General features: G+C 38.8%; 1 protein-coding gene across 1 annotated transcript in view; it reads left to right on the forward strand.

The window, feature by feature from the left end:
- The window catches only part of si (sucrase-isomaltase), a 61031-nt gene extending 39024 nt beyond the window's left edge, over positions 1 to 22007 (forward strand). Inside the window, exons 28-47 of the mRNA XM_085429590.1 lie at positions 3069 to 3165; positions 3798 to 3910; positions 4200 to 4325; positions 6713 to 6841; positions 7044 to 7160; positions 7304 to 7366; positions 7501 to 7617; positions 7729 to 7819; positions 7958 to 8096; positions 8776 to 8909; positions 9079 to 9113; positions 9733 to 9849; positions 13404 to 13552; positions 14324 to 14408; positions 14504 to 14560; positions 14988 to 15112; positions 15447 to 15535; positions 17704 to 17753; positions 19930 to 20094; positions 21497 to 22007. Coding sequence (XP_085285716.1) covers positions 3069 to 3165; positions 3798 to 3910; positions 4200 to 4325; positions 6713 to 6841; positions 7044 to 7160; positions 7304 to 7366; positions 7501 to 7617; positions 7729 to 7819; positions 7958 to 8096; positions 8776 to 8909; positions 9079 to 9113; positions 9733 to 9849; positions 13404 to 13552; positions 14324 to 14408; positions 14504 to 14560; positions 14988 to 15112; positions 15447 to 15535; positions 17704 to 17753; positions 19930 to 20094; positions 21497 to 21574 — 2076 coding nt within the window. The 3' untranslated portion in view covers positions 21575 to 22007. The remainder of the gene's footprint in view (positions 1 to 3068; positions 3166 to 3797; positions 3911 to 4199; positions 4326 to 6712; positions 6842 to 7043; positions 7161 to 7303; positions 7367 to 7500; positions 7618 to 7728; positions 7820 to 7957; positions 8097 to 8775; positions 8910 to 9078; positions 9114 to 9732; positions 9850 to 13403; positions 13553 to 14323; positions 14409 to 14503; positions 14561 to 14987; positions 15113 to 15446; positions 15536 to 17703; positions 17754 to 19929; positions 20095 to 21496) is intronic.
- The last annotated feature ends 647 nt before the right edge of the window (positions 22008 to 22654 follow it).

Consider the following 22654-nt stretch of genomic DNA (forward strand, 5'->3'; position numbering starts at 1 on the left):
AAATCTTCCACGGCATGCATTTTTAATTTCTCTTTGATATTTGGGCACATTGGGGAGCGATGAATGTAAAAACAAAGAATTACCAGATTTTTTTTTACCTTATTTTTGTTTTTAAAAAAATAAGAGCCACATATGAGGATATTCGTTCAAAATTTTGATAGAACAGTAGCAGTATAATGTCCTCGTAAGTGGATATCAGGCCCTTGTAGAGCAAAATTGAGTATTTTGGTCTAAATAACCCAAAATGTGATGTCCACATATGTGGACGCCAGGTCCTAGGGGGTTATATGACTTGTAGAAATTGTGAAGAGTAAACCACTTTCTAGACTATGTAAAGTTCTCTCTTTTTCTTATTAATGATATTTGTGTTTCTATTGACATGACCATTTGTCATCAGGTTTGTCATCACAATTTCAAGGTCAGTTAGGATATAGTTCACATCACCATTATCAAGGGTAATTTTTTTTTTTTTTTTTGTTTTTTTGCCTGTCCCGTTTGGCTCTTTTGCCATCAGAATTGTTGTCTAAAGGCAAAGAAAGATGCCCAACGGATTTACTTTACCAAACTGACCATCCCAGCCTTGCCGTAATGGTCCATTTGATTCACCTTTTATTGTTTATTTTAGTTTCACTTACTGAATACGGGACAGACTTGACTGGGGGAAAGAAGGGGAGAAAGAAAGAGGGAAAGAGAAACAGCTGAGAAGAGGGACGGGGGAGAAGGGCAAAAGACAAAAACCAACAGAACAGGCAGAGAAAAAAAAAGCATATATCAATCACCTGGGTCACCTGCTGAGAAAGAAAAAAGAAAGCAAGCAGAAGAGAACAAGAGTAATAGAATAAACAACATCACAATGATATATGGGAATATGACAGTAAATACTAAATATTAAACATTATTGTGCAGCACATAAGATCAACAGAACACAGTGTGCTTTGAGGTAGGAGCCAAAAAGGGTGTAGTTTGTGGGTGTGATCACCCGTGTGTACACCTGTGAGCATGGACGCGCTTGTTTTTTGTTTTTTAAAAGGTTCCTTCATGTAATAATCTGCTAGAGGGTGTGGGGGGGGGGGGGGCACAGCCCCGTCCTCCAGGGCATGAAGCAGGTGTGGAGGAGATCAAAACTCCAGACATCCAGAGGCCCCCAGAACACAAGAGACCAAGGAAGACCAACAGAGGGGCAGCTGCGCCACTGTCCCGGAAAGAGCTGAGGAGAGTCCCAGATGAGGGCTCACTCAGCAGCCGCGGAGCAGAAGCCAGGGGGAGTTGCAGTGACGCGCCCGTGAGCTCCGCCGGCAGCCAGCTGCGCCTGAGTGACCGAGCCCCAGGCCGAGAGGCCGGGGGCACCCCACCTCCGAAGTGGCCCGAGCGAGCCCCAGGCTCCAGGCCCCGATAAGCGGCCGCCAAGGAGTGAGCCGGTGTGTACCTGGATGCCCATCCCCGGACACAAAGAACCACCAACGCACCGATGTCTGAGGGGGTCCGCCACTGGCAGGGGAAGTGGTGGTGGGGGGAGATAGAGATGTCCCCAGAGAGGTGGCGCCTGACACCCAACCTGACATATAGACACAGACATACAGGCACACACAGATACAAACATCCATTCCCACCCTCATGCTCTCATATGCACTTACTCCACACTCAACCAACGTGGAGACAGACATAAAGAGACGTTGTACACACGATCACACTCCCCAAGCGTACTCTACAAACCGGGTCTAGGTGCCCCCGCCCCTGGAGGGGGGAACTGCACCCAGACCCAGGTGGTGTTTCCCTTTTCCCTGCGGTGGGGGGAGGCAGACCGCCCCGACTCCGCAGCAGCAGGAAGGCTCCACACTCCAGACCGCAGTCGGACGGCCAACTCCTCCTCCTAGCCCCCCTGCTCCAGCAGGTCGCAGAGAATGGGGGTGAGAGAAGACTCCAAACCTCCCTCCACCCGCTCATTGTAGTGTTGATGCATGTGTGTTTTAAGGTGCATTTTAAAACAAACAACCATTATCAAGGGTAATTGCTGAGCTTTTAAGATTACACCACAGGGTTCAGATAACTGTTATGGGACTTCTTGGAGAGGAAGAAAATTTAAGTTGGGGAGGAGGCCAAATAATTTAAAGATGGATAATGAAACACTCAAAAAATAATAGCTGAATCCTTGGTATATCAGAGCTAAAATATACTGTGGAGAGGGCATCTTCAGTCATTAAGCATGTAGAAATCCAGAGTATTTGAAGGAAAGGTTTTGTAAGGCACCTGAAAAACTGGTTAACCCAAATTTTGCTTTATTTTGAAGAGTGTCCATGGTTGAACTATTAGAGTCCATGTAAATGTTTCCAGAATGAAAATCCGTGTCTGCACATTTGTTATGACAGAGTAGTCGAGAGAGACCACAAGGCTTCAACTCTGTTGTTAGTGAATTATCTAATGACCTTTCTCCCTCTTAAGCCACAGCCATCACACTATGTACCAGGGCCATAAGGACACACTCACACTTATCAAGAAGAGGCACACATCTAAACACAAGTGACACAAAGGCAGAGCAGGTCCTCAGCGACACTGTATTACAATTCAACAACTTCTTATGTACCAGAAGTGCAAGAGGCTGATAGAGTGTAACGTGCCCATGAGTCTCAGGATAGTGACATCTGAAAGTGGCAGATTCCCTGTCCCCCACCACCTTTCTGTCTGTCTTTGCCATGTCTGTTTGCCAAGCTACAGTCTTCTCATAATTAACTGGCTCCTTTACTTAGCATTCAAACTTTATATTTAAAACTTTTATTATGTGCACGTTAATTTACATAGAAGATAGCTGTAGGAATATGTTTCTCTTACTCACTCTGGGGAAAACTTCAGAATACAGAGAGTGCTGGGAGCAAGCCCATTATAGCTGGGTTGCTGTCATATCCATAAATAAAATTAGAAATGTACTGTCAGGTGAAAAGAAATGTGCTAAAAAAAACAAAGCTGTGCAGAACTCAACATTAGCACAAACCACACAGGGAAATTCCTTAACCAGCATTCACCCATTTCACACTGTGAACTTGATACTTACTTTTTTTGTCTCTCTCCTACAGTACAAGATGAATTGCTATGGAGTCCATCCCTTCTATATGGGTCTTGAGAATACAGCTGATGCTCACGGTGTGCTGCTGCTAAACAGCAATGCTATGGGTGAGAGAAGCACACACACACACAGAGTCCCACGGAACTTGCGCATGAACACTATTGCCAGGTCATGCGTATACACAGATTTAAGTGCATCCATTCACTTTCACATGTACACACAGTCATGCTCAATTATGTATGCAAGTAAGCATTTAATAATTAATGATGAATTGCATCTTATAAGGTTTGAGAACAATTGCTTTGATATTTGCATAATGTAGTAAGCGCATCGCTGCCTCTGTATATTGTATTCATCCCATGAAACACAAATGGACATGCATCACACAAACTGTCCTCACATTTCTCATGAGGATAGTTATGCCTTCTGTGACATCGTGCTTGTAACCTATTGGATTATTAGACTGAATATTGTAGTCTAAATGTCTTCACTAAAAGTTTTTGTCGGCATTACTGTACACTGCTATTTATGCTAGTACACACTGTACCAAAATGAAATAAAATGTTTCGTTTGTTACTTTTGCATCTTCTCCCTCCTTTCTTGAATGCATGCTTTAAACACTAAAATATATAGTGGAAACACACACACACATACACACACACACCTAGGCTTCATGTAAATTTCTAAGTAACATATAAATTTTTAAGTAACAAAAATCTCTTTTATGCTTTGTTTGCAGATGTGACTTTACTGCCTAGTCCAGCTTTAACCTACCGAACTCTGGGAGGCATCCTGGATTTCTACGTGTTCATGGGTCCGACGCCTGAGATGGTGGTGCAGGAGTACACTCAAGTAAGTCTTCTTGGACTTGTGGTTTGTTTGTGCCTGTGTGCGCCTGTGTGTTTTGTGTCTGGCCCTGGGCCGCTGTTGATGGACTGCAGCAGCTGTGACTTCTTCGCTTCATTGCGCTCTCTCATTTAGCCAATCTAAACACACATATGCACACACACACACAGTGATACACACACACAGACACAAATAGTCAAACAAACACTTTATGGACACTGTCCCGTTTTCCTGCAAAACAACTTTTGCCTGTGCTTAACTGTTTTGGTTTCCTTGTTTGCTTTCTTCTGAACAGTTGATTGGACGACCTGTTCTACCTGCCTATTGGTCCCTTGGGTTCCAGCTCTGTCGCTATGGTTACGCGAATGACAAGGAAATAGAAACGCTATACACAGAAATGAAGACAGCTGGTATCCCCTATGTAAGTTCCTGGTGAAAGATTTTTTTTTTTTCGAGATGTCTGAAATCACCATAAGAACAGCACCAAACCAGCAAACTAAATGCAGTTCAGAAAATATCATTCAAAGAAAGTTCGCACATGTATAGTTTTATATTTGTTTATATTAAACACTTTTTTTTATTTATTTAACATAACATGTGAGAAACAGAAAAAGTATGTTTGTAAGATCCTTCCAAAGGAACCAAGATAGGTTGACACGTAGAATTTTCCTCAGGAAATAAATTATGAAAATAATCTTATTATACACCAAAAAACACATACAAAATAATAACAAAAAAGCAGAAGAAGGAGAATAAATTAAGAAAGCTATTTAAAAAACTGATCTGTTCCAGATGTCCACTAAACAGTAGGCAAAATACCTACATCACTTGAATACTGCTAGCACTGTGGGTTTGCTACACCATAGTATCATTTTACCTCATTTTGGTCCCCTTACATACACTGATGTGGTTCTGTAATTTGGATTTATTGGTAAATATAACTTCTTTCCAATTACACAGTGCAACTTCAGTATGATTTAGTCCATCTTGAGTGTTTGACCTTTTTTCTCTCTTGAGAAATGGTTGGAGATTATTGCTACTTATCCTCTGAGACCATTACTAGACCGCGTTCGTTTGACAGTAGCGCTGCTGATTGAAGTTCTGCCTTCTTTATCTAGCAAATCCTTTATCTGTGGTGAAGATGCTTTTTTTGTTTCTTATAGAACAAACCTGCCTAATGCTTTGGATCCAAGTGATCCTGTTTCTTCAAAGAGTGCTTTGCCCCTTTCTCTACAGTCAAACTATTATGTTCTGACAATATTTGACATTATATTTTGAAATCTAAGACAATCCCATATTTATTTATTTAGATTGGTGAACAATAATTGTACGTTTCTTAACTTCTTTCTCTGATAAATTAAAAAATTCACCTGCCAACCAAACACCTCCTTCTGAGCAAGTGAAACAACTTAAGGAACTCTGTCTGCAGGACACAATGCTTATACTCTCTATAAAACATGTGGCTCAATTACATAGCAGTATATTTGTCTGCTTTTGTCTGATTTCATTCAGTCAGTGCAACTGCACAAGGAATTATTTCATTGGCTTCATCTGGACAAATGCAACCTGAAAGCTTATCCATTGTAGGTTGTATAGTGCAGAGCCATACACTCAGTGGAACAGACAGAACTAAACCCAACACAGTATCTATGTTTTTGCAGTATAATGATTGTATGTGGCCTGTAACTGAATTACATGAAATTGGGTTTTCGGGAGAAGAAAAATGGAGACGTGGACTTTGTGGATTACACTGGGTACATCCAGTTTAACCTAATCAAATGTGACCTATAATTTTATTTGAAATTCAATCAATTGTATGTTTCACAGCCTCTAGACATTTCCAGTTTGTACTACACATTTCCTCACAGTGAAAACTGAAGTGCATATTAGGGTAACATTTTGGCCAAAGATGTCCTATGAGGAAACAGGCCAGAACCGAATCCTCTTCATTATGCAGAACAGAACACAAGACTTTCCATCAATAATCAAGTGATCCCCAGAATATGCTTTCACAAAGCCCTAACCTGCAAGAAGCTGACACCAACCAAAAAGATTCCTGCATCATTAGGTGGAATGAAGGATTGCAGAAAATTCAGATACTTAAAAATGCTACACATCAGCTAGCTTTATACACGAGCCAGCTTTAATCTTCCACAGACATTTTAGGCAACCAAAGCAGATCAAGTGTTATTTTCATTGGAAGAAATGAGACCCAGAAACAAATAAACTCTCACGTCTCCTACATCCCATGTGTAGCATGCATTATAAGAATAGAGCAGCCGATTTGACATATTTATCCGCTACAGCCCAGCATATGACACCTGTGTATGAAAAGTTATCAGTTGTTATTATCATTATTTATTAATTAATTATACTTGAAATGTGCAATCCACTTGTATTTTAATTTTTATTCCTATTTTTTATTCTATTTATCCCCTTCGTATATTTTATTTTATTTATATATGTCTCTGCATTTGTGTGTGTGTGTGTATATATATATATATATATATATATATATATATATATATAATATTCTGTAACTCTGTAACTTCTGTCGGTGCTGTGCTTTTGGAGACCGAATTACCCAGAGGAACCCACCCGAGGGATTATCTTATCTTATCTTAATTATTATTATTATCATTTGTATCCAAAGTGTTTTAGCTGTTTAGAGGTTTAGTAAGAAATGTGTTTTTAAAAACAGCTTTAATTTAAACGTAATTGTATCTACTAACTCTGTACACAAAAATGAACTTGCAACAAAATGTTAGTTTAAATTTTCTTTTAAGCTTCAATTGGCATCTTTTGCAGGATGTGCAGTATGCAGACATTGACTACATGGAGCGTCAGCTTAACTTTGTCCTGGACAAAGACTTTCAAGGACTGCCTGCCCTGGTTGATCGCATGAGAGACGAGGGCATGAGGTTCATCTTCATTCTGGTAATAAGATATTGAGATCTTTACATTGAAGTAAAGCTTAATCATTAGCAAACACAAGGCAGATGTAAATATAATAAAATAAAATTGATTGACTCTAATGTCAAATGTAGTGTAATTTCCATTTTATAAAGGATACATCTTACTGAAAATCTGCATTCTCTCATGTACTGAATACACAACACTTGTGCATTTCCAATTCCAGGATCCCGCCATCTCAGGTAATGAGACTCAGCCCTATCCAGCTTTTGAGAGAGGGATAGCAGCAGATGTTTTCATCAAATGGCCCCAAACCATCAGTGATGGCATTGTGTGGGGGAAGGTAAGAAGGAATGAATGTTCACAAAAAGTTAAACAATATATACTTCAGGATTTGCTGTGTTGAAAAAGAGAGATTGTGCATGTTGTGTAGCAATCATTTGTGCTATCATTATTTTTATTATATTTATATTATAACTGTTACAGGTGTGGCCTGATTATCCCAATGTCACTGTAGATGAAAGTCTGGACTGGGATACTCAAGTAGAGGTACAATATTTTCTGTATTCCATATATATGTGTGTGTATATATTTGTGTGTATGTGTAGAGAGACAGAGAGAGAGACATTAATCATTACTGGGCTCTTTCAGTTTTCATAATTTCATTTTCTTCTAATCTCCAGCTCTATAGGTCATACACCGCATTTCCAGACTTTTTCCGGAACCAAACGGCAGATTGGTGGCACACAGAAATTAAAGATTTCTATGAGAATACCATGAAGTTTGATGGTATTTGGATCGTGAGTGTCCTGAAATAGAAAATCCAATAAAGGCACCTTGTTTCTGTTTACCACTGATTCTACCTGATTTTCTTTTCAGTTCCATCATCTATACTTTATGTTTTTTTGAAGGACATGAATGAGCCTGCAAGTTTTGTCCATGGCACAGTTGGAGGAAAGTGTCTTGGTGATCCAGTTCTGGAAAATCCGCCATATATGCCACGTAAGACAGACTACAGTATTCGTTTACCATGAGAAATAATTAGGTTATTTAACAATATCAACATAAGCTGTGTGTGTGTGTGTGTGTGTGTGTGTGTGTGTGTGTGTGTGTGTGTGTGTGTGTGTGTGCATTTTGCAGCCTTGGAGTCAAAACATCTTGGTTTAAACCATAAGACTCTGTGTATGAACAGTGAACAGATACTCAGTGATGGAAGAAGAGTCAGACACTATGATGTCCATAGCCTCTACGGCTGGTCCCACTCCAAGCCTACCTATGAGTAAGTATATATGCATTTGTATGTGTGCCGTATGTGCCTGTTTGTGTGTGTGGTTTTATGTGTATTTTATATATGTGCTTTTGTGTATTGCTGTTTTCTTTCCTGCCAGCTTCAGAAGCTGCTATACGGTATTGTTTTATATATAACAAGTGCATTTTTCGCCTACAAAAACACAGTTCTTTTCATTTTATTTTAACATGAAAGCATAAGCTATCCATGTAACTCAACAAATATGAGAGCTGCTCAAGTTTTATGACATAATAATCACAACATCCAGGCCATTTCACCCGAGAAATGTAAATCATCCCAAAGAAATGCTGATGTTGATGATGAATCTAAATCAGAAACCCAGACATGGAAGGTAAAACACTGATATCTTAAAGCTAGAAAAGTATTTAAAAAGACACTACTAATTTACATGTAAATACATATTAGTCACCCAGCTTAATCATTTCCAGCGATTAAGAACCCCGGAATATACTTTCTATGTGTTTGGTTCACGAGCGACTTTTTGTCTTTAAATATATTATCACCCCCTGCTGGTAATGCAGCTTCTGCAGAGGCAAAGTGTGAAATCGACATGCAGAATTGGTGTTTCTATGACACGTTTTGTGATATTGGGTTGTTTATTTCCATATCCATTTATTTCCAAATTTCTGTGTCCTTCTTCTTTCCACAGTGCCCTTCTGGATGTGACAGGTAAAAGAGGCATAGTGGTCACCAGGTCCACCTACCCCTCTAGTGGAAAATGGGTTGGACATTGGCTTGGAGACAACAATTCTGGTTGGGATCAGCTTTACAAATCCATTATAGGTACATACAGATATAATTGTTTTCTTTAAGATAAAACTTGTTATTCATAATTAATGGTATTCAACAATAATTATTTGGGTCTTTTTTACTTAGAGAAAAAAGTGACAAAAAACCCAAAACAAAAGAAAAAATACAAATCCACAACTTTCCATATTCCTTTCTTCTACAGGTATGATGGAGTTCAGTCTGTTTGGCATCTCTTACGTAAGTATCATCATCTGTCCGGCTTTTGACAAGATGTAATCTTATTGAGCGATCTTGCCCTCGCTAAATAGATTACAGTAGCTTGAATTATGTTATTTTGTTTGCTTGACCCATTTGATCAGAGGACATTGTGAAATACAACGCGAAGCATGCGACTAGAAGCCCCACCTCACTAAAATTCCCATGTATTACTCCGTCAGGACATGTTATTAAATTAGCAGTCCTGAATGAATCGTACATTTTATATTCTTGTCCTGGCTCTCTCTGTCTTTACTTGTTTGCTTTTTTCTCTTTGCGCCTCCTCTCCCCTCGCATATTGTCTTTCTGTCTTTTCTCCCTTCTGTCCGTCCAATAATAGTTATAAACTGACACCTTATTGATTCTTAATTGAAGACTCATTTGCATGTGTCCAGCCCAGCTGCAAGGTTATACGATGGAAAGACATCTCAGAAACACGATGATTGCAAAATAAATAAACTAAAATACCATGACCCCAGTTCCTGTAGATCAGAAGTTCTTTGTAGATACACCTGCTCTTTGATACACATGTTTCTTCTTTCTGTCTATCTCCATCTCCTCACACACACATTGATAAACTCAGACTCTTTGTCTCTTTCAGACCGGGGCAGACATATGCGGGTTCTTTAATCCAGCTGAATATGAGATGTGTCTTCGTTGGTCACAGCTGGGTGCCTTCTATCCATACTCACGCAACCACAATGGCAAGGGTAACCCGGTGAGTGAATTAAAAATAAACTTTTGTAGACTCAAGAGAATATATAAAAAATGTTTATATATGGACTTGGTGTCTTTCTTACGGAAGAGGATTAGGGTCACAGAAAAAAAAGTGTGTATGTTTTTTTTCCTTCTTTTCCAGAATTCTGAGGAAAAAAGTCAGAATTCTGACTTTAATCTCTGAATTTGGACTTTTTTTCTCAGAATTCTGGAAAAGAAGAAAAAGAAAGCCGTACCCACTGTTTTTTTTTTGGAAGGCGCCCTAATCCTCTTCCGTACTTTCTTCCTCACGGTCTTTGTTTTTTTTTTTTAATCATACTTTTCGTTTCGTAAAGTGAAGTTATGCCCAGGAGTCCAGGAACAATTTTTTTTAAACCACTGAATAAAAGCACATAAAATGTCCTTAAACACACTTCAGAAGATACAGCATCGGCTACTTACATGAGTATATAAGAGCAAAAACAAGATTAAATGTCACCAGTGCAGTGTATATGTAAAATATAATGTTGTTGTAATGATTTAAATATACATTAATACATTTTTGTTCAACTTTTAAATTGCATTTGTAAAAATTAAATATCAATCATCTGGGGGAAAAAATATCAGCAATTCCACGAAAACTATGACATTGTATATCCAAAAGTAGTCATGTTTTTATATTCATGAAATCTTGTAACTTGCATTTGCCTAAGATTAAACTTCACAACATTCAGCTCCGAATGTTGGATGAAGGGTATATGAGCTGCTTCTTCTGGCCTTAAATGACACAAATCAAGGTGCTCACTACATCTGAATTCTCCTATAGCCAGCATGTGTTTGTGTTCTGAAAATATGGGGTCAAATTCTACTGATATATTACGAACACATACCAGCTTTTGTGCAAACTAAGTTACTTCCTATTTCCTTTGCCATCTCTTTCTTAATCTCTGTTTGACATACGTGCACACCCACACAAACACACAGAAGGATAGACCTGTTCGGCGGTGTTGTGTTGGTGGCATTCATTCAAGCGCTGACCTTTAAAAGCGTTGGAACACATCTGAGAAATCCAATAACGCCCGTCCGGAGATCGATCCCACCAGGCGAAATTTCTCTGCTCTACAGTCTGCAATACTAGACAGGACACAGTTGTGTATGTATATGTGGGCGTGTGTTTGTGTGTGTGGGTCAGTGCCTGTGCTTTTTAACAACATGGAGTGGGGATATAATTGAATTCTCAAGGTGATCTGGGCACCACTGCACACCACCTAACCTCCACACACACATGCACGCCATGATACCAATTGTTTAATAATGGGTTGCAAATGGATGTTTAAACATGGGTAAAACTGGCAGAAAAAAAGTACTCACACGGCAGGAGAGGGTAGCTCAAAATGACAATTTCAGAGGAAGCTGTGAAGTCAGAGAGAGAAAAAGTCAGAGGTATTAGGAGAGAACTGATGAGCATGCACACTGTGTATTTATAGCAACCTGGAGAAAAAAAACACACAAAAAAACAGAAGACCTGTCAGGGAAAATACTGACATGCAAAAAAAAAGAGAAGGAAGAGCTGAGGAAGTCATATGCTTTGAGAGAAAGCAAGACAAACTACAGATAAATCAGTGGCGATGTACACAAGATGACAATTGAGTAAGTTAAATGGCCTTGACACAGGCTAGTAATAATGATGTGAGAGGTGGGAAAAGATAAAAAAAAGAAAAGAAACTATTTACCACTTTTGAAGCACAAATCTGAAAAGGAATGTATTGAATGAGAGTAAAATGTGGCTTTTATCTAGCACAGCCAGATAAAAGCTATGCAATCATCAGGCAGTTAGTGACTGCAACATCTAGTCTGCTTAACAAGCCATTTGACAACGAAGTATGTAACAGCACAAACCAGACTGGAGGGTATCCAAGGTCAGAAACAGGGGAGACGGAAAGAGAGAGGAGAGTTTTTGCAGAGTCATTCCCAGAGCTCCGTCACGCCTAGTGTCTCTTTGCCCTCAGACAACTTTCAGTGTTGACCTCTAGATAATTTTCACCGCACTAGCAATATACTGCCGTGTCCACAGTGATATCAGAACAAAATTAATTAAACAAGAGACCTTCTCGACCAAGCCTTGCTTCAGCAGGGCAGTTATATTGGAGTCATGTATATTGTTATTCACCCAAAGGGACATATTACTCTTCATCTAAATATATTTTCTTTTTCTGATATGAGCTATGCAAAACAGAAACTCAGATGTTTATTAGATAAGGTGAGGGGGTAGATTCGAGACAGATAAAATGAAAAGAATGACCATATACTGAGGAGGATATAAGAATGGGTAATGCAGCCAAACAGATGGCATCTTTATTTTCTTTGAAGGAGCGAATGTCTTGCCTTTTTCCTTTTGCATTTTGCCACTATAAATTATATGAATTCATAGCATATGGACCCCACTTTTCTTGCACATCTCCATCAATCCCATCTCTCGCTTTCTATGAATGAAAATTCTACCTTGAAGGTTTTGCAGAAAGTGGTATAACTGTCAGGCCATGCAATATATGTGTGGTGTTTTAGATTGTATGAAACAAGTTTGGGGATATTTTATGTTGGTTATTGTAATTCTTATGTGCTTTTGTTTAAAATTGTTTGGCCTTTTTTTTTTTTTTTTTTTTTTACGAATTGTGTTTCAATATTGGCATCCCCTAAATTCATTATCAGAGAGTTTGGGTGGCTTTAGGTACAAGTGTAAGAGCTTTAGAAAAAGATGACTGAACCATGTTTTTGAAATTGTTTCACCTTGCATCCTAGAGCCTTCTCCAGTTCTACAACCAAAAGGTGGAGAGTCCCAGGTATTTAAACCCAAACTAGGGTTTAAATATCTAGGACTGCTATTTGGTAACTGTTAACCTGAATATATTGTGATGATGTTTAGACAGATTAACACATGCTGATAAGCTTCTAAAGTACTTAGAGTAATATAATGTATACACATACATACACAGCACACTGTAACAGAGAGCAGGAAAACAGCATAAGAATCACCAACCAAACTAAGTTTCTTTATCTTTTTGAGTCTTCCAGTGCACGACCCAGACACACAGCCATATAAGCTTCTAGATAATCCAGACAGCAAAAATTCACACAACTGTGAAACACTGTAGCCAGTGATTGATGGGGTGCTGTGTCTCTTTGTCAATGTTTGCCAGTGGTTAACAACTCATTGCTGTACTAGATCAATAGGCTAATTCAACACTGCATTTGTGTTTTTAATTTCTTTCAAAAGGCGACGCATATCGACTTGCTAAGCGCAAAAACAATATATTTGTCTGTTTGCCGTAGACAAACATAGACACAGACAGTTACATTTAAGAAAATGAAAAAAAAAAATCAGATCAGATCCAACTTGATCCTAAAAGTTTATTAAAAAAGGGAAAAAAATCCCTTGAAAATTTGGTAAATGGTGATTGGTGTATTCATTCATGTGCTGTTAGGTTCTGTATTTAGTTACCACTGTCCAACAGTTTTTTTTAAAAAATACAAATTTTGTTAATATCATGTTTAATGGTTTGTTTGTTTTTCTTTTAGAGGCAAGATCCTGTTTCTTGGGATGCGGCATTCGCCACTGCAACCCGGGATGTTCTGAACATCCGTTACACCCTCCTGCCCTATCTATACACTCTGATGTTTGAGGCACATACGAAAGGAAGCACAGTGATCAGACCACTTTTACACGAGTAAGTGTAAACCGACAAAACACAAGGCTCTTATCTTTGATGATAATTTTTGGGGCGATTTAGCATTACATTTAGTCACTTTATCAAATAATTGAGCTATTACCAGCATGGATCTTTCATCCTGATCACTGGCAAGATGACCTGATTTTATACTACACTGCTTCTCATTAGAGAGCAGTGTGCAACGTAACATGAAGAAGTTTCTGAATTTAAAAAAAGGAAACTTTCTCTTTAGTGTACAACATGTTTTCAACCCCAGTATCTTTTAATGACTGATAACACAAGTTATATCATGTTTCTAAAAGAAGGCTTTCACAATTGGCTACAAATGCTAAGTTAAATGGGAGATAAAACTGACTTTAACTGAGTGTCCATGAATTTTGTAGTGAGGTAAGGTTGCTTTGAGAAATGGGCTCTTGAAAATAACTTGAACTGGTAAGAAAATTAGAGTTGTATTCCTTGCCACAACAGCTGCCTTTAAAAAACCCTCTGCACAAGGCAATGTGACTGTGTAGTGTAGAGGCCAAGCATAGATGACTGTGGCTGCAGAAGAAGAAGACATATTTATTCATTTTAAGAGACTCTTATAAAGTCACAGATGGTATTTAAGGAGCTGGCACGGTGAGTCTGCAGGGTTAATTGGCTTGCATCTGCAAACCGTTGAATTCTGAATGAGTACTTGAATAGTCATCTGGGTTGAGGATGCATAAGAGAGCAGTGGTAACATTTCTTTCAGTCATGTTTAATGGCCTCTGTGGTTGTATGTTGTAGGTTTGTGGATGATAAAACTACATGGGAAATCTACAGACAGTTCCTGTGGGGACCTGCCCTGCTCATCAGCCCTGCACTGGACCCAGTATGGTGCAACATGTGCACACGTTTTGTATTGTTTTTATTTTTTTTATAGCTTTAAGGTTGGCTCTGATTTTCTTTAACTGATTTTTTTGACAGGGAGTCACAACTGTAAGAGGATATATTCCTAAAGACCGCTGGTATGACTTTCACACTGTAAGTACTTGTTCGTAACAACAGTAAAGTATTTAGTGTCAAAGTTCTTGCAGAATGCTGAGAACTAAAAGGTGCCTCTGTTTTACTGACTTAACAATTTTAACAGGCTAAAATAAAAACTACAACAAACATTCACCTGACAGTAAATACAGTATGACAACACCATCACGGAGCTAGAGCTTAGCCACTACAGAGAGCACCTTAATAACAAAAACCTACTCTGTGGGGCTAAGGGAGTCCCATCTGTTAAACAGCATTACAACCCCTTGTCACTATGCACACATACTAACACATTTCCACATATGCTAGTCTGTGCTTTTAGTCTCTACCCTACCGATGCAAAGGACCTGTTGAATTAAATTAATCAAAGATAATAACCTGTAGTATTTCTAGTACTTTAATAGTATGTAATTATTTCTTTCATCAGGCCAAACCTGTTGGAGTGTATGGCACAATGGTTGACATGCCAACACCCTTGAATCATATTAACCTTCACGTCAGAGGAGGATATATCTTACCCTGGCAGAAACCAGAGAACACTACATATTACAGGTAAGTGAGCATACATTATGACTGATACATCTTGAGAGTTTGCAGCTACAGGTCAGCATCCTGTGTGTTGTATGACTTGTGTGTGCACGCGCGCGTGTGTGTATGTGGGGCTTAGTGCCTGTGCAGAAATGCAGAACGGAGCATATATCACTTGTGTGTTTGAATGAGAATGAAAGAGAGAGAGACAGTCAGAGGGCGATGACTGTTCCAGCAGGAAAGAGGTCAGATGGATCCCCTCAGCAGGAATATATTTGTTCTCAGCAGCAGGTATAAATAGACATTGTCCTCTATTACAACAAATCTATTACAACCCTTTCTGCCCCTTTTGTTTTAGTCGGAAGAATCCTTTAGGACTGATCGTTGCCCTGAGTGATGCTGGAACTGCCAAGGGATCATTCTTCTGGGACGATGGTGAAGGAATAGGTAAGCAAAAGGTTACTTTTGAACACGTACAGCCACCAAAACAGCAAATACTGTATGTGTTCATGGAGTCATTATTCCTGAATAGTAAAATGACTCACTAATTTCGTTGTTCTCATGACAATGACAATAAAGTTTCTGATTCTGACTAGAACTACATTTTTTTTCTCTCTCTTGTTTCCTTTTGTTTTTTGTGGAGTGGCCATTAATAATAGCCATAAATAAGAGTTAGCGTAAGAAATGCAATCACCAGACAGTTTTTTTCTAGGCATTAATAGCTTCACTGTCTAGTGAGGCTGTGCCAGGCCTGAAGTGGACCCAAATGCAGAAACTCGTGCACGAAAAAAGAAACTTTATTAGCAGCTTTTTCTAGCAAATAAAGCTGCTAAACTTTATTTAGTATAACTTACAGAAAACAAATTAAAAATCTAGAACATAAAACTATGAACAAAATTCTGGGACACTAGAAGCACGGAAAAACCAAAACCAGAAACACAGGGAGACTTACAACACATGAGGGGGTATGATACGACAAAGGAAAACACAGGGCTTAAATATACAAGGGACTAATGCAGGGATGAGAAACAGGAGGGAAATACAGCTAGGACTAATAAGACATAAGGAGACAACAGGGTGCAAAGGTAGATACACTGACATAGGACATGGGACTGTCAAAATAAAACAGGAAATGACATGAACATTGAACCAGGACACAAAACACAACACCAGGAACACAAGGCAGGCACAGAGACTAAAAATCACAGAGGTGCTAAAGAATAACTAAGGAACACGAAATACAAACGACTAAACCACAAAAAAGCCCACAAAATCCCAGAACATAGAATAAACAAAACCTGACTCCAGACCATGACATTCACATGAATATCATGGTACAGGAAGAGCAGTAGAACATTTTAGGTATTTGTATCACAGTTTCTAATCTTACTTACAACCCTGTAACCAGATACGTTTTCAAACAGGAAAATCCTTTTTTCATTCTTATCTTGAAATTTACATTTTCTGTTTTTTTTTATTTATGGGTTTAAATCACCTATTTCAAAAACTGATATCATTACCACAAAAGACAGAAGTGGATCAATGGCCAGAACTTGATGCTTTTTAGTGGACGAAAGCTGCTAAGTTGGTGTGCAAACAAAAGAGATCAAGCTTGTTGACGTTGTATGATAAGAATAACAGGCTTGCTGTTTAAATTACAAGATGTGCACTGATTAATGAAAGATACAGAACATTTTGGAAAATTAGAAAATCAGAATCCACTAATGGCTTTTCATCCCAGTGTGTGTTAAGCTCCTGCGCAGTTAGTTATTCAGTGAAAGTAATTCTGCTACTTTCACTGAATATGAAATTCAGTATGGATTTTATCAGAAAGACACAGTGAGCTACAACACGTCTATCTCTACTTCCTCGCTTATTCTCAGACATGCATATTTACACATACACGAACAGAATCAGTCTCAGAAGTGCTTCTGTGAGAAGATGCACTCGTCTGTGGACGGTCTGTTTGTGTTGGGACAAAGGAGAGAAAGGCAGATAGTAAGCAAGTGAGGAATGCATAGAAGGGGAGTGACAGAAACCATTACAGTAATTCCCTGTGTCACAGCCTAGAGATATGCTCTCCATCACTCCTCTTTTATCTGGTCCCTTGCTTCTCTCTTCTGCGTCTCCCTGTCTGTCTGCCATGTAGCCTTCCTATGTCTTGCTTGCTTGCTTTGCCTCTCAGCGTATCGCTTTCTTACCTGTACTATCTACTTTTCTGCTTGTTTCGGCTTCCGCATTTTTAAGTTTTACCTCAGAGGTTTTGCTATTCTCTCCGCTGTCTGTCAGGTCGGTCCAGCTGCAGCACTCATTGTGCTACTCTGTCATTCACTGGTGTTCTCTCGTGCATTCAACTGGTTTTACTTTCAAGCATTAATACCACCTATGTATATTTAAGTGGCATAGCCAACTGTTTATTTTACTTAATTGGGTTTTCTAAGGTGATTATTTACTTGCTCTTTAGGTAATATTAATATGAACTTAAACCTTGATCAACACAAATTTTTATGCATCCCTTATTTGTCGCTGCGTCGCTCATTGCATAGTCACATACTCCTTTGCATACCCTCCATGCCTCTGCTCTGAATGTAATTCACTCCTGTTTCTCTCCTCAGACACAGTGGAGAACAAAAAATATCTTCATGTCACATTTTCAGTGACGTCGGTGAGTTCAATGGCCAAATACAAGCCATACTTCTCCCCCCCCCCCCCCCCCCCCCCCCCATTATCATCATTATTACTATTAATGCAGCAAGACAAGCGGATCAGCTGATACCTTATCATTTAAAAAGGCTGTGGTGGTGTGTGTGGCTGTGGTCAACATAATTTTGATCAGGTGCAAAGCTTTTGTTGTGCATGAACCCTAATCAGAATTCTGTGGCCTAAAATTAACATGCTTAGACAGAAGAGCCTGAAGTTGAGTGGATATGTTAATGCAGATTTCGGTGTGTTTCTGGCATTACAAATGATTTAATAATCCTGCCTTTTTAAGGCAACCTCTAATGTAGAACAAAACATTTTTTAGGGATTTATGTGGAAAGAAACTAACTAACTAACAGAAACAAACAAAAAAAATCCCAAATAATCAGACAAATAGTTCCCAAAGGTATTATGACAAACCTATTATCTACCTTGTATAAAACCTCTAACCAGTAAGTACATTGTCTCCAGGCTCACAAATCAGAATTATGTTGAAATGCAAACCTTGTGACTCACCACTCAATCCAGTTTTGAAGTGCATTTTAAACAGGTTTTCTGACTCTCTATTAGCTCTCATGTTTCTTGAGACTTTCTGTTTTAAAGTCTATATGCTGATGAACATGAACAGCTATATGCTTTCTGTTTGATTTCCTCTTGCTGGTTTGGGGAAATCAGAAAGGAACATGCAATACTCCAGAAAGGTCACATACAGTCCTTTAGTTTATACACTTTAAATACTTTGTCTACCTAAAGTCCAGGATCAACCAGGATCATGAAGGATAACAGAGTAAAGTCATGCAGGTGCAGGAAGAGCGTGTAAGGACTTATTCCTTGAATTTTGGTCTGAGACAACAGTGCCAACCCTGGCAACACCATGCCACCATGCATAAACAACTATCAAGCTTATTGAGTGAAGTGGATGAACGAGTTTTGTCCACTGACATGAAGACATTCTTAAATCAAAACATAACCCTAAAGGATGTGTTATCTATAAGGAACAAGATAGTAAAGGATTCACTTGTGATTCTAATGAAGTTTTACAAAATTGAATTCAAATTTGGCACCAGCAACAGAGTTGCCTCATTGGTGTCTTTTGGGGTAAATTTTAAAATATTGCTACTACGTAAGGATCATATCCTTCTGCAAAAGGTATTTAAGTTCGTTGAAAAAAAGAAAGAAAGGTGGCCTATGTGTTATGGCAAAGTTTGTTTGGTAACAACTTGATAGTAGTTCAGGTCGGACATGTTAAAAACTCCCGAATAGCTAGGACCAGTGGGAATAACCCAGCCACATTTGCCTCTTTGCCAGGCAAAAACCCAAAGGCACACATTAATACACACATCTAAACCCAAACACACACATATATGCAAACCCCTACAACATACACTTAAAGCTACCGTGGCCAAACATCTGTGGCTGTCCTCTGCCTACAATCAGGCTCAATTCAAAGCAATTTCACACAGCGATAAAACAGGCACTGCCTGACAGCCAAAGAGGGAGAGAGAGGAAGTGTGTGTGTGTGTGTGTGTGTGTGTGTGTGTGTGTGTGTGTGTGTGTGTGTGTGTGTGTGCACGTATTTTGTGTGTGCACGCATGCGTATGTAAGTGACTGTGGGGATGTATGTATGTGCGAACAGGCAGATGTGAGAAGATGAGGATAAGTTGAGCAGAAGCAGCCTGGCAGATTAGCAGATCGTATGCCACTTTGGATGTCTATCTGAATGTAGGTGCGTATGTGTGTGTATTCGTATATGTGTGTTCTCTTAGCTCTGTATGAGTGTTGGACCTCAGTACAGCTAAAAGGAATCAGAGTAAACAACATTACCTGTTGGATATAAAACTATAGGACTAAAAATAGAACTATATAAGGAAGAGATTCAAATAGTAAATCTCACTCACTGAAAAGATGAACCAAAAAATAAACAATAATGCATGACTGGGTAAATTTCATGACTCAGCTTAAACATTTTTCCAGCAAAGTGAATATGAAGTTCATGATTGTTGTTATCTGTCCTGTCATGCAATTCCTATAACAATACATATATTCCCATAACACAACAAAATGACATTGTGTTTTGTACATATACATATATATGATTCCCCTTAACGCCTTCTCTTTGTCTTCATCACTTTCAATTTTAGAACACTTTGACCAATGATGTGGGAACATCTGGCCTGGATGCTGTAGATTATTTGAAGCTGGGTGTGGTGAGGATTTGGGGCGTGGGAACTGAGATCACAGAGGTTACCATAACTTTAAATGAAGGCCCTCAGCCACTAACCCCACAGCACAACCTTGAATCACAGGTCAGTACATTTCTGGAACACTTAATTCAATTATGGTTAATGCCAATGTCTAAATATTGTGTATATCCACATTAAAATAAAATTAATCAAGTATTATTCATTAAACTACAGATGACCGTATAAAACCTAAACTGCATATAGGAAATGGTCTATCACCACAAAAGCTCCTAACATAAATTAAATGTTGAAATGAATGTTGTGATGTTCAAAAATGAGCGTTGGTGCTCTGTAGGCAAGCCAGAGGTTCATGGTCAATAAAGTTCAGCCGCAGAAGGAGGGTGTGTACCAAAACATGACATGAAACACAGATTTTCTAAAGCCTTAAGATACTCAAAATAAAAGTATAAATAATAGCAATAAAATTCTCAGAATCCAAATACCCAAATTGTAAATAAGAAAGAAGAGTTTGGGTCATGTGTAAAGATCTAAAGCTGTTTTGCAGTGCTACATTGGTTTGAGGTGGGAAATGAAAAAAAGGAATTAACAGTCCAAGAGGATAGCATGTATTCCCTCTCCTCATTTGGCTTATGATAAAATATTCCTGTCAAGGTTGTGTACTGTACTCAGTGCACTTATCAGAAGCATGAAAATGATAGCAGCTCCATAAATAATGGTAGATGAAAAAGCTGTACATTTATACTGTTCTTGAGAAGATGGACAGGGAGAAGCCAGACGAGAGGGCAAGAATTGCAGATGAAGAAAGTCAGAATGACAGAGGACTCAGTGTTTGTGTGTGTTGGGGATGCAAGGATGGGTTACGAATACTGAAAAGACAGAAAGATGGTTCATCTGTAGAAAGAAGGGAAGGACAGGCAGTACTGGTGGAGAGAGGGAGAATGCATCACTGTAACTAGATGGAGGGAAAAAATAGAGGTGAAAGAGATAAACGTGAAGAATGAAGGATGTGTGGGGGTGGGGGAGAAAAAGGGCAGTGAGGAACAAGAGAAACGGAATAAGGATGACACAGTATGTGCATGGTAAGAAGTAGTTTTTCAGCATGAGACAATCCATTTATCTTCTTAAGTATTGTCTGATGGGGTAACAACTTGAAAGAAATAGTAAGCAGCTGGTGCTGTGTCAGTTAAATACAGTGAGGTGGGAGAGCTATTTCTGTCTGGCACAGGACGAGATGTTTCATCCTGAAGACGTATAGGCCTGCTCTTACTGTCATGCACAAAACACGTCTCAGCGTCAGCTTGTTTAACTTTACTGGAAAGATGTACTGTGTATATATTAGAAAAACTGAATTATTAGCCTTTAGATCAGATCCAATTTATAGAACAGAACAGAAGGCAAGTGCTGTACATTCAACTCTTAAGTCCTGGATGATGTTTATTTAAAAAATAGTAAACGTGAGCCACCAATGAAGAAGTAAAACTGATGTTTCCTCTTGCTTTTACAGGAGCTGACCATAGATATTACTGATCTGAATGTGAATGTGCAACAGACTTTTCAGTTAACATGGAAGACCAAGGCTTGAGTGCAGTATTTGTGTTCACTTGTAAAAAAAAAAAAAAGATATCTTAAAATAAGGGTTCATTAATTTAAACAAAGATGTGAAGAATACATTTTGTTTTTGAACATGAAATGTGAAACCTCAGTGCCTCCCATCAACCTATAAAACCGAATAATGTTTTCCTTTTTACCGTTAGACTGTGCCTTTAAAACAAATGTTTGATTTACTCTAAATAACTTCAGAACTTTATTGTCATTCAATATCCCAAAATGTGTGATACCGTAGACAAAATAATGACTGCCAATCATGTCTATGGTAGGAATATTTTTTCTTGCAATCATGTATACATGCTGATTACTTTTAAGAAAATGAGAATAAGGTAATGTTAGGATCCAACTGCAATGAACTCTGTGCATCATATGCATGTCGTTCCTGCAAATAAGATATGAATAAATCAGTGAACTAAAAACTGTGTTTGGTCTTCTTCTCCAGTTGGTGTGGCTGTAGCTCAGGTGGCATTGAGGTTTTGTAGGTACTAAGAATTTAGTAATAGTAAATTAAGTTTCATTAACTCCAGTTTGTACTTTGCGCTTGTGTTATTGTCATTTAGTGCTGTGCTTTTGCCACTTGTATTTTTCACAGTAGATATGCGCAGACTTGTGCATGTATGGGTGTTTGTGTGGGTGTGCCAGCATCTATTTATAGCTCTCACCTGCAGCAAGCTGTCTACCTGTGCTTTGTCTCATCCCATTATTTTCCCATATAATGATACAGCCATCCATTATTCAGCCTGCAGTAAACCTAATGATGTCAATTTAGCCATGGGCACCTCAAATTGATTTCCACTCTAATCGCCACTCCACGGGAAGCAATGTGTTTGGGGGTTGCTGTAGAACGTTGTGTTTATGCGCTCATGTCCAAAAAGTTTAGAACTGTGATGAATCATTCTAAGCCCTGTGTTCAGGTTAGCTATTGTTTTGAAAAGAGAATTTTTACACTTTGACTGTGAAAACATCCTTACCTTCAGTGCCTCTGGGACTAATTGAGCTGATGATCTGAAGAGGCATTCTTCCTGGATTCATACTGAAGTCATTACTGGTGTAA

Source organism: Copadichromis virginalis, linkage group LG14 (genome assembly GCF_057382275.1).
Source record: "Copadichromis virginalis isolate Kocher_CV1m ecotype Utaka linkage group LG14, C_Virginalis_male_GT1.1, whole genome shotgun sequence".
NCBI classification, from domain to species: Eukaryota; Metazoa; Chordata; class Actinopteri; order Cichliformes; family Cichlidae; genus Copadichromis; species Copadichromis virginalis.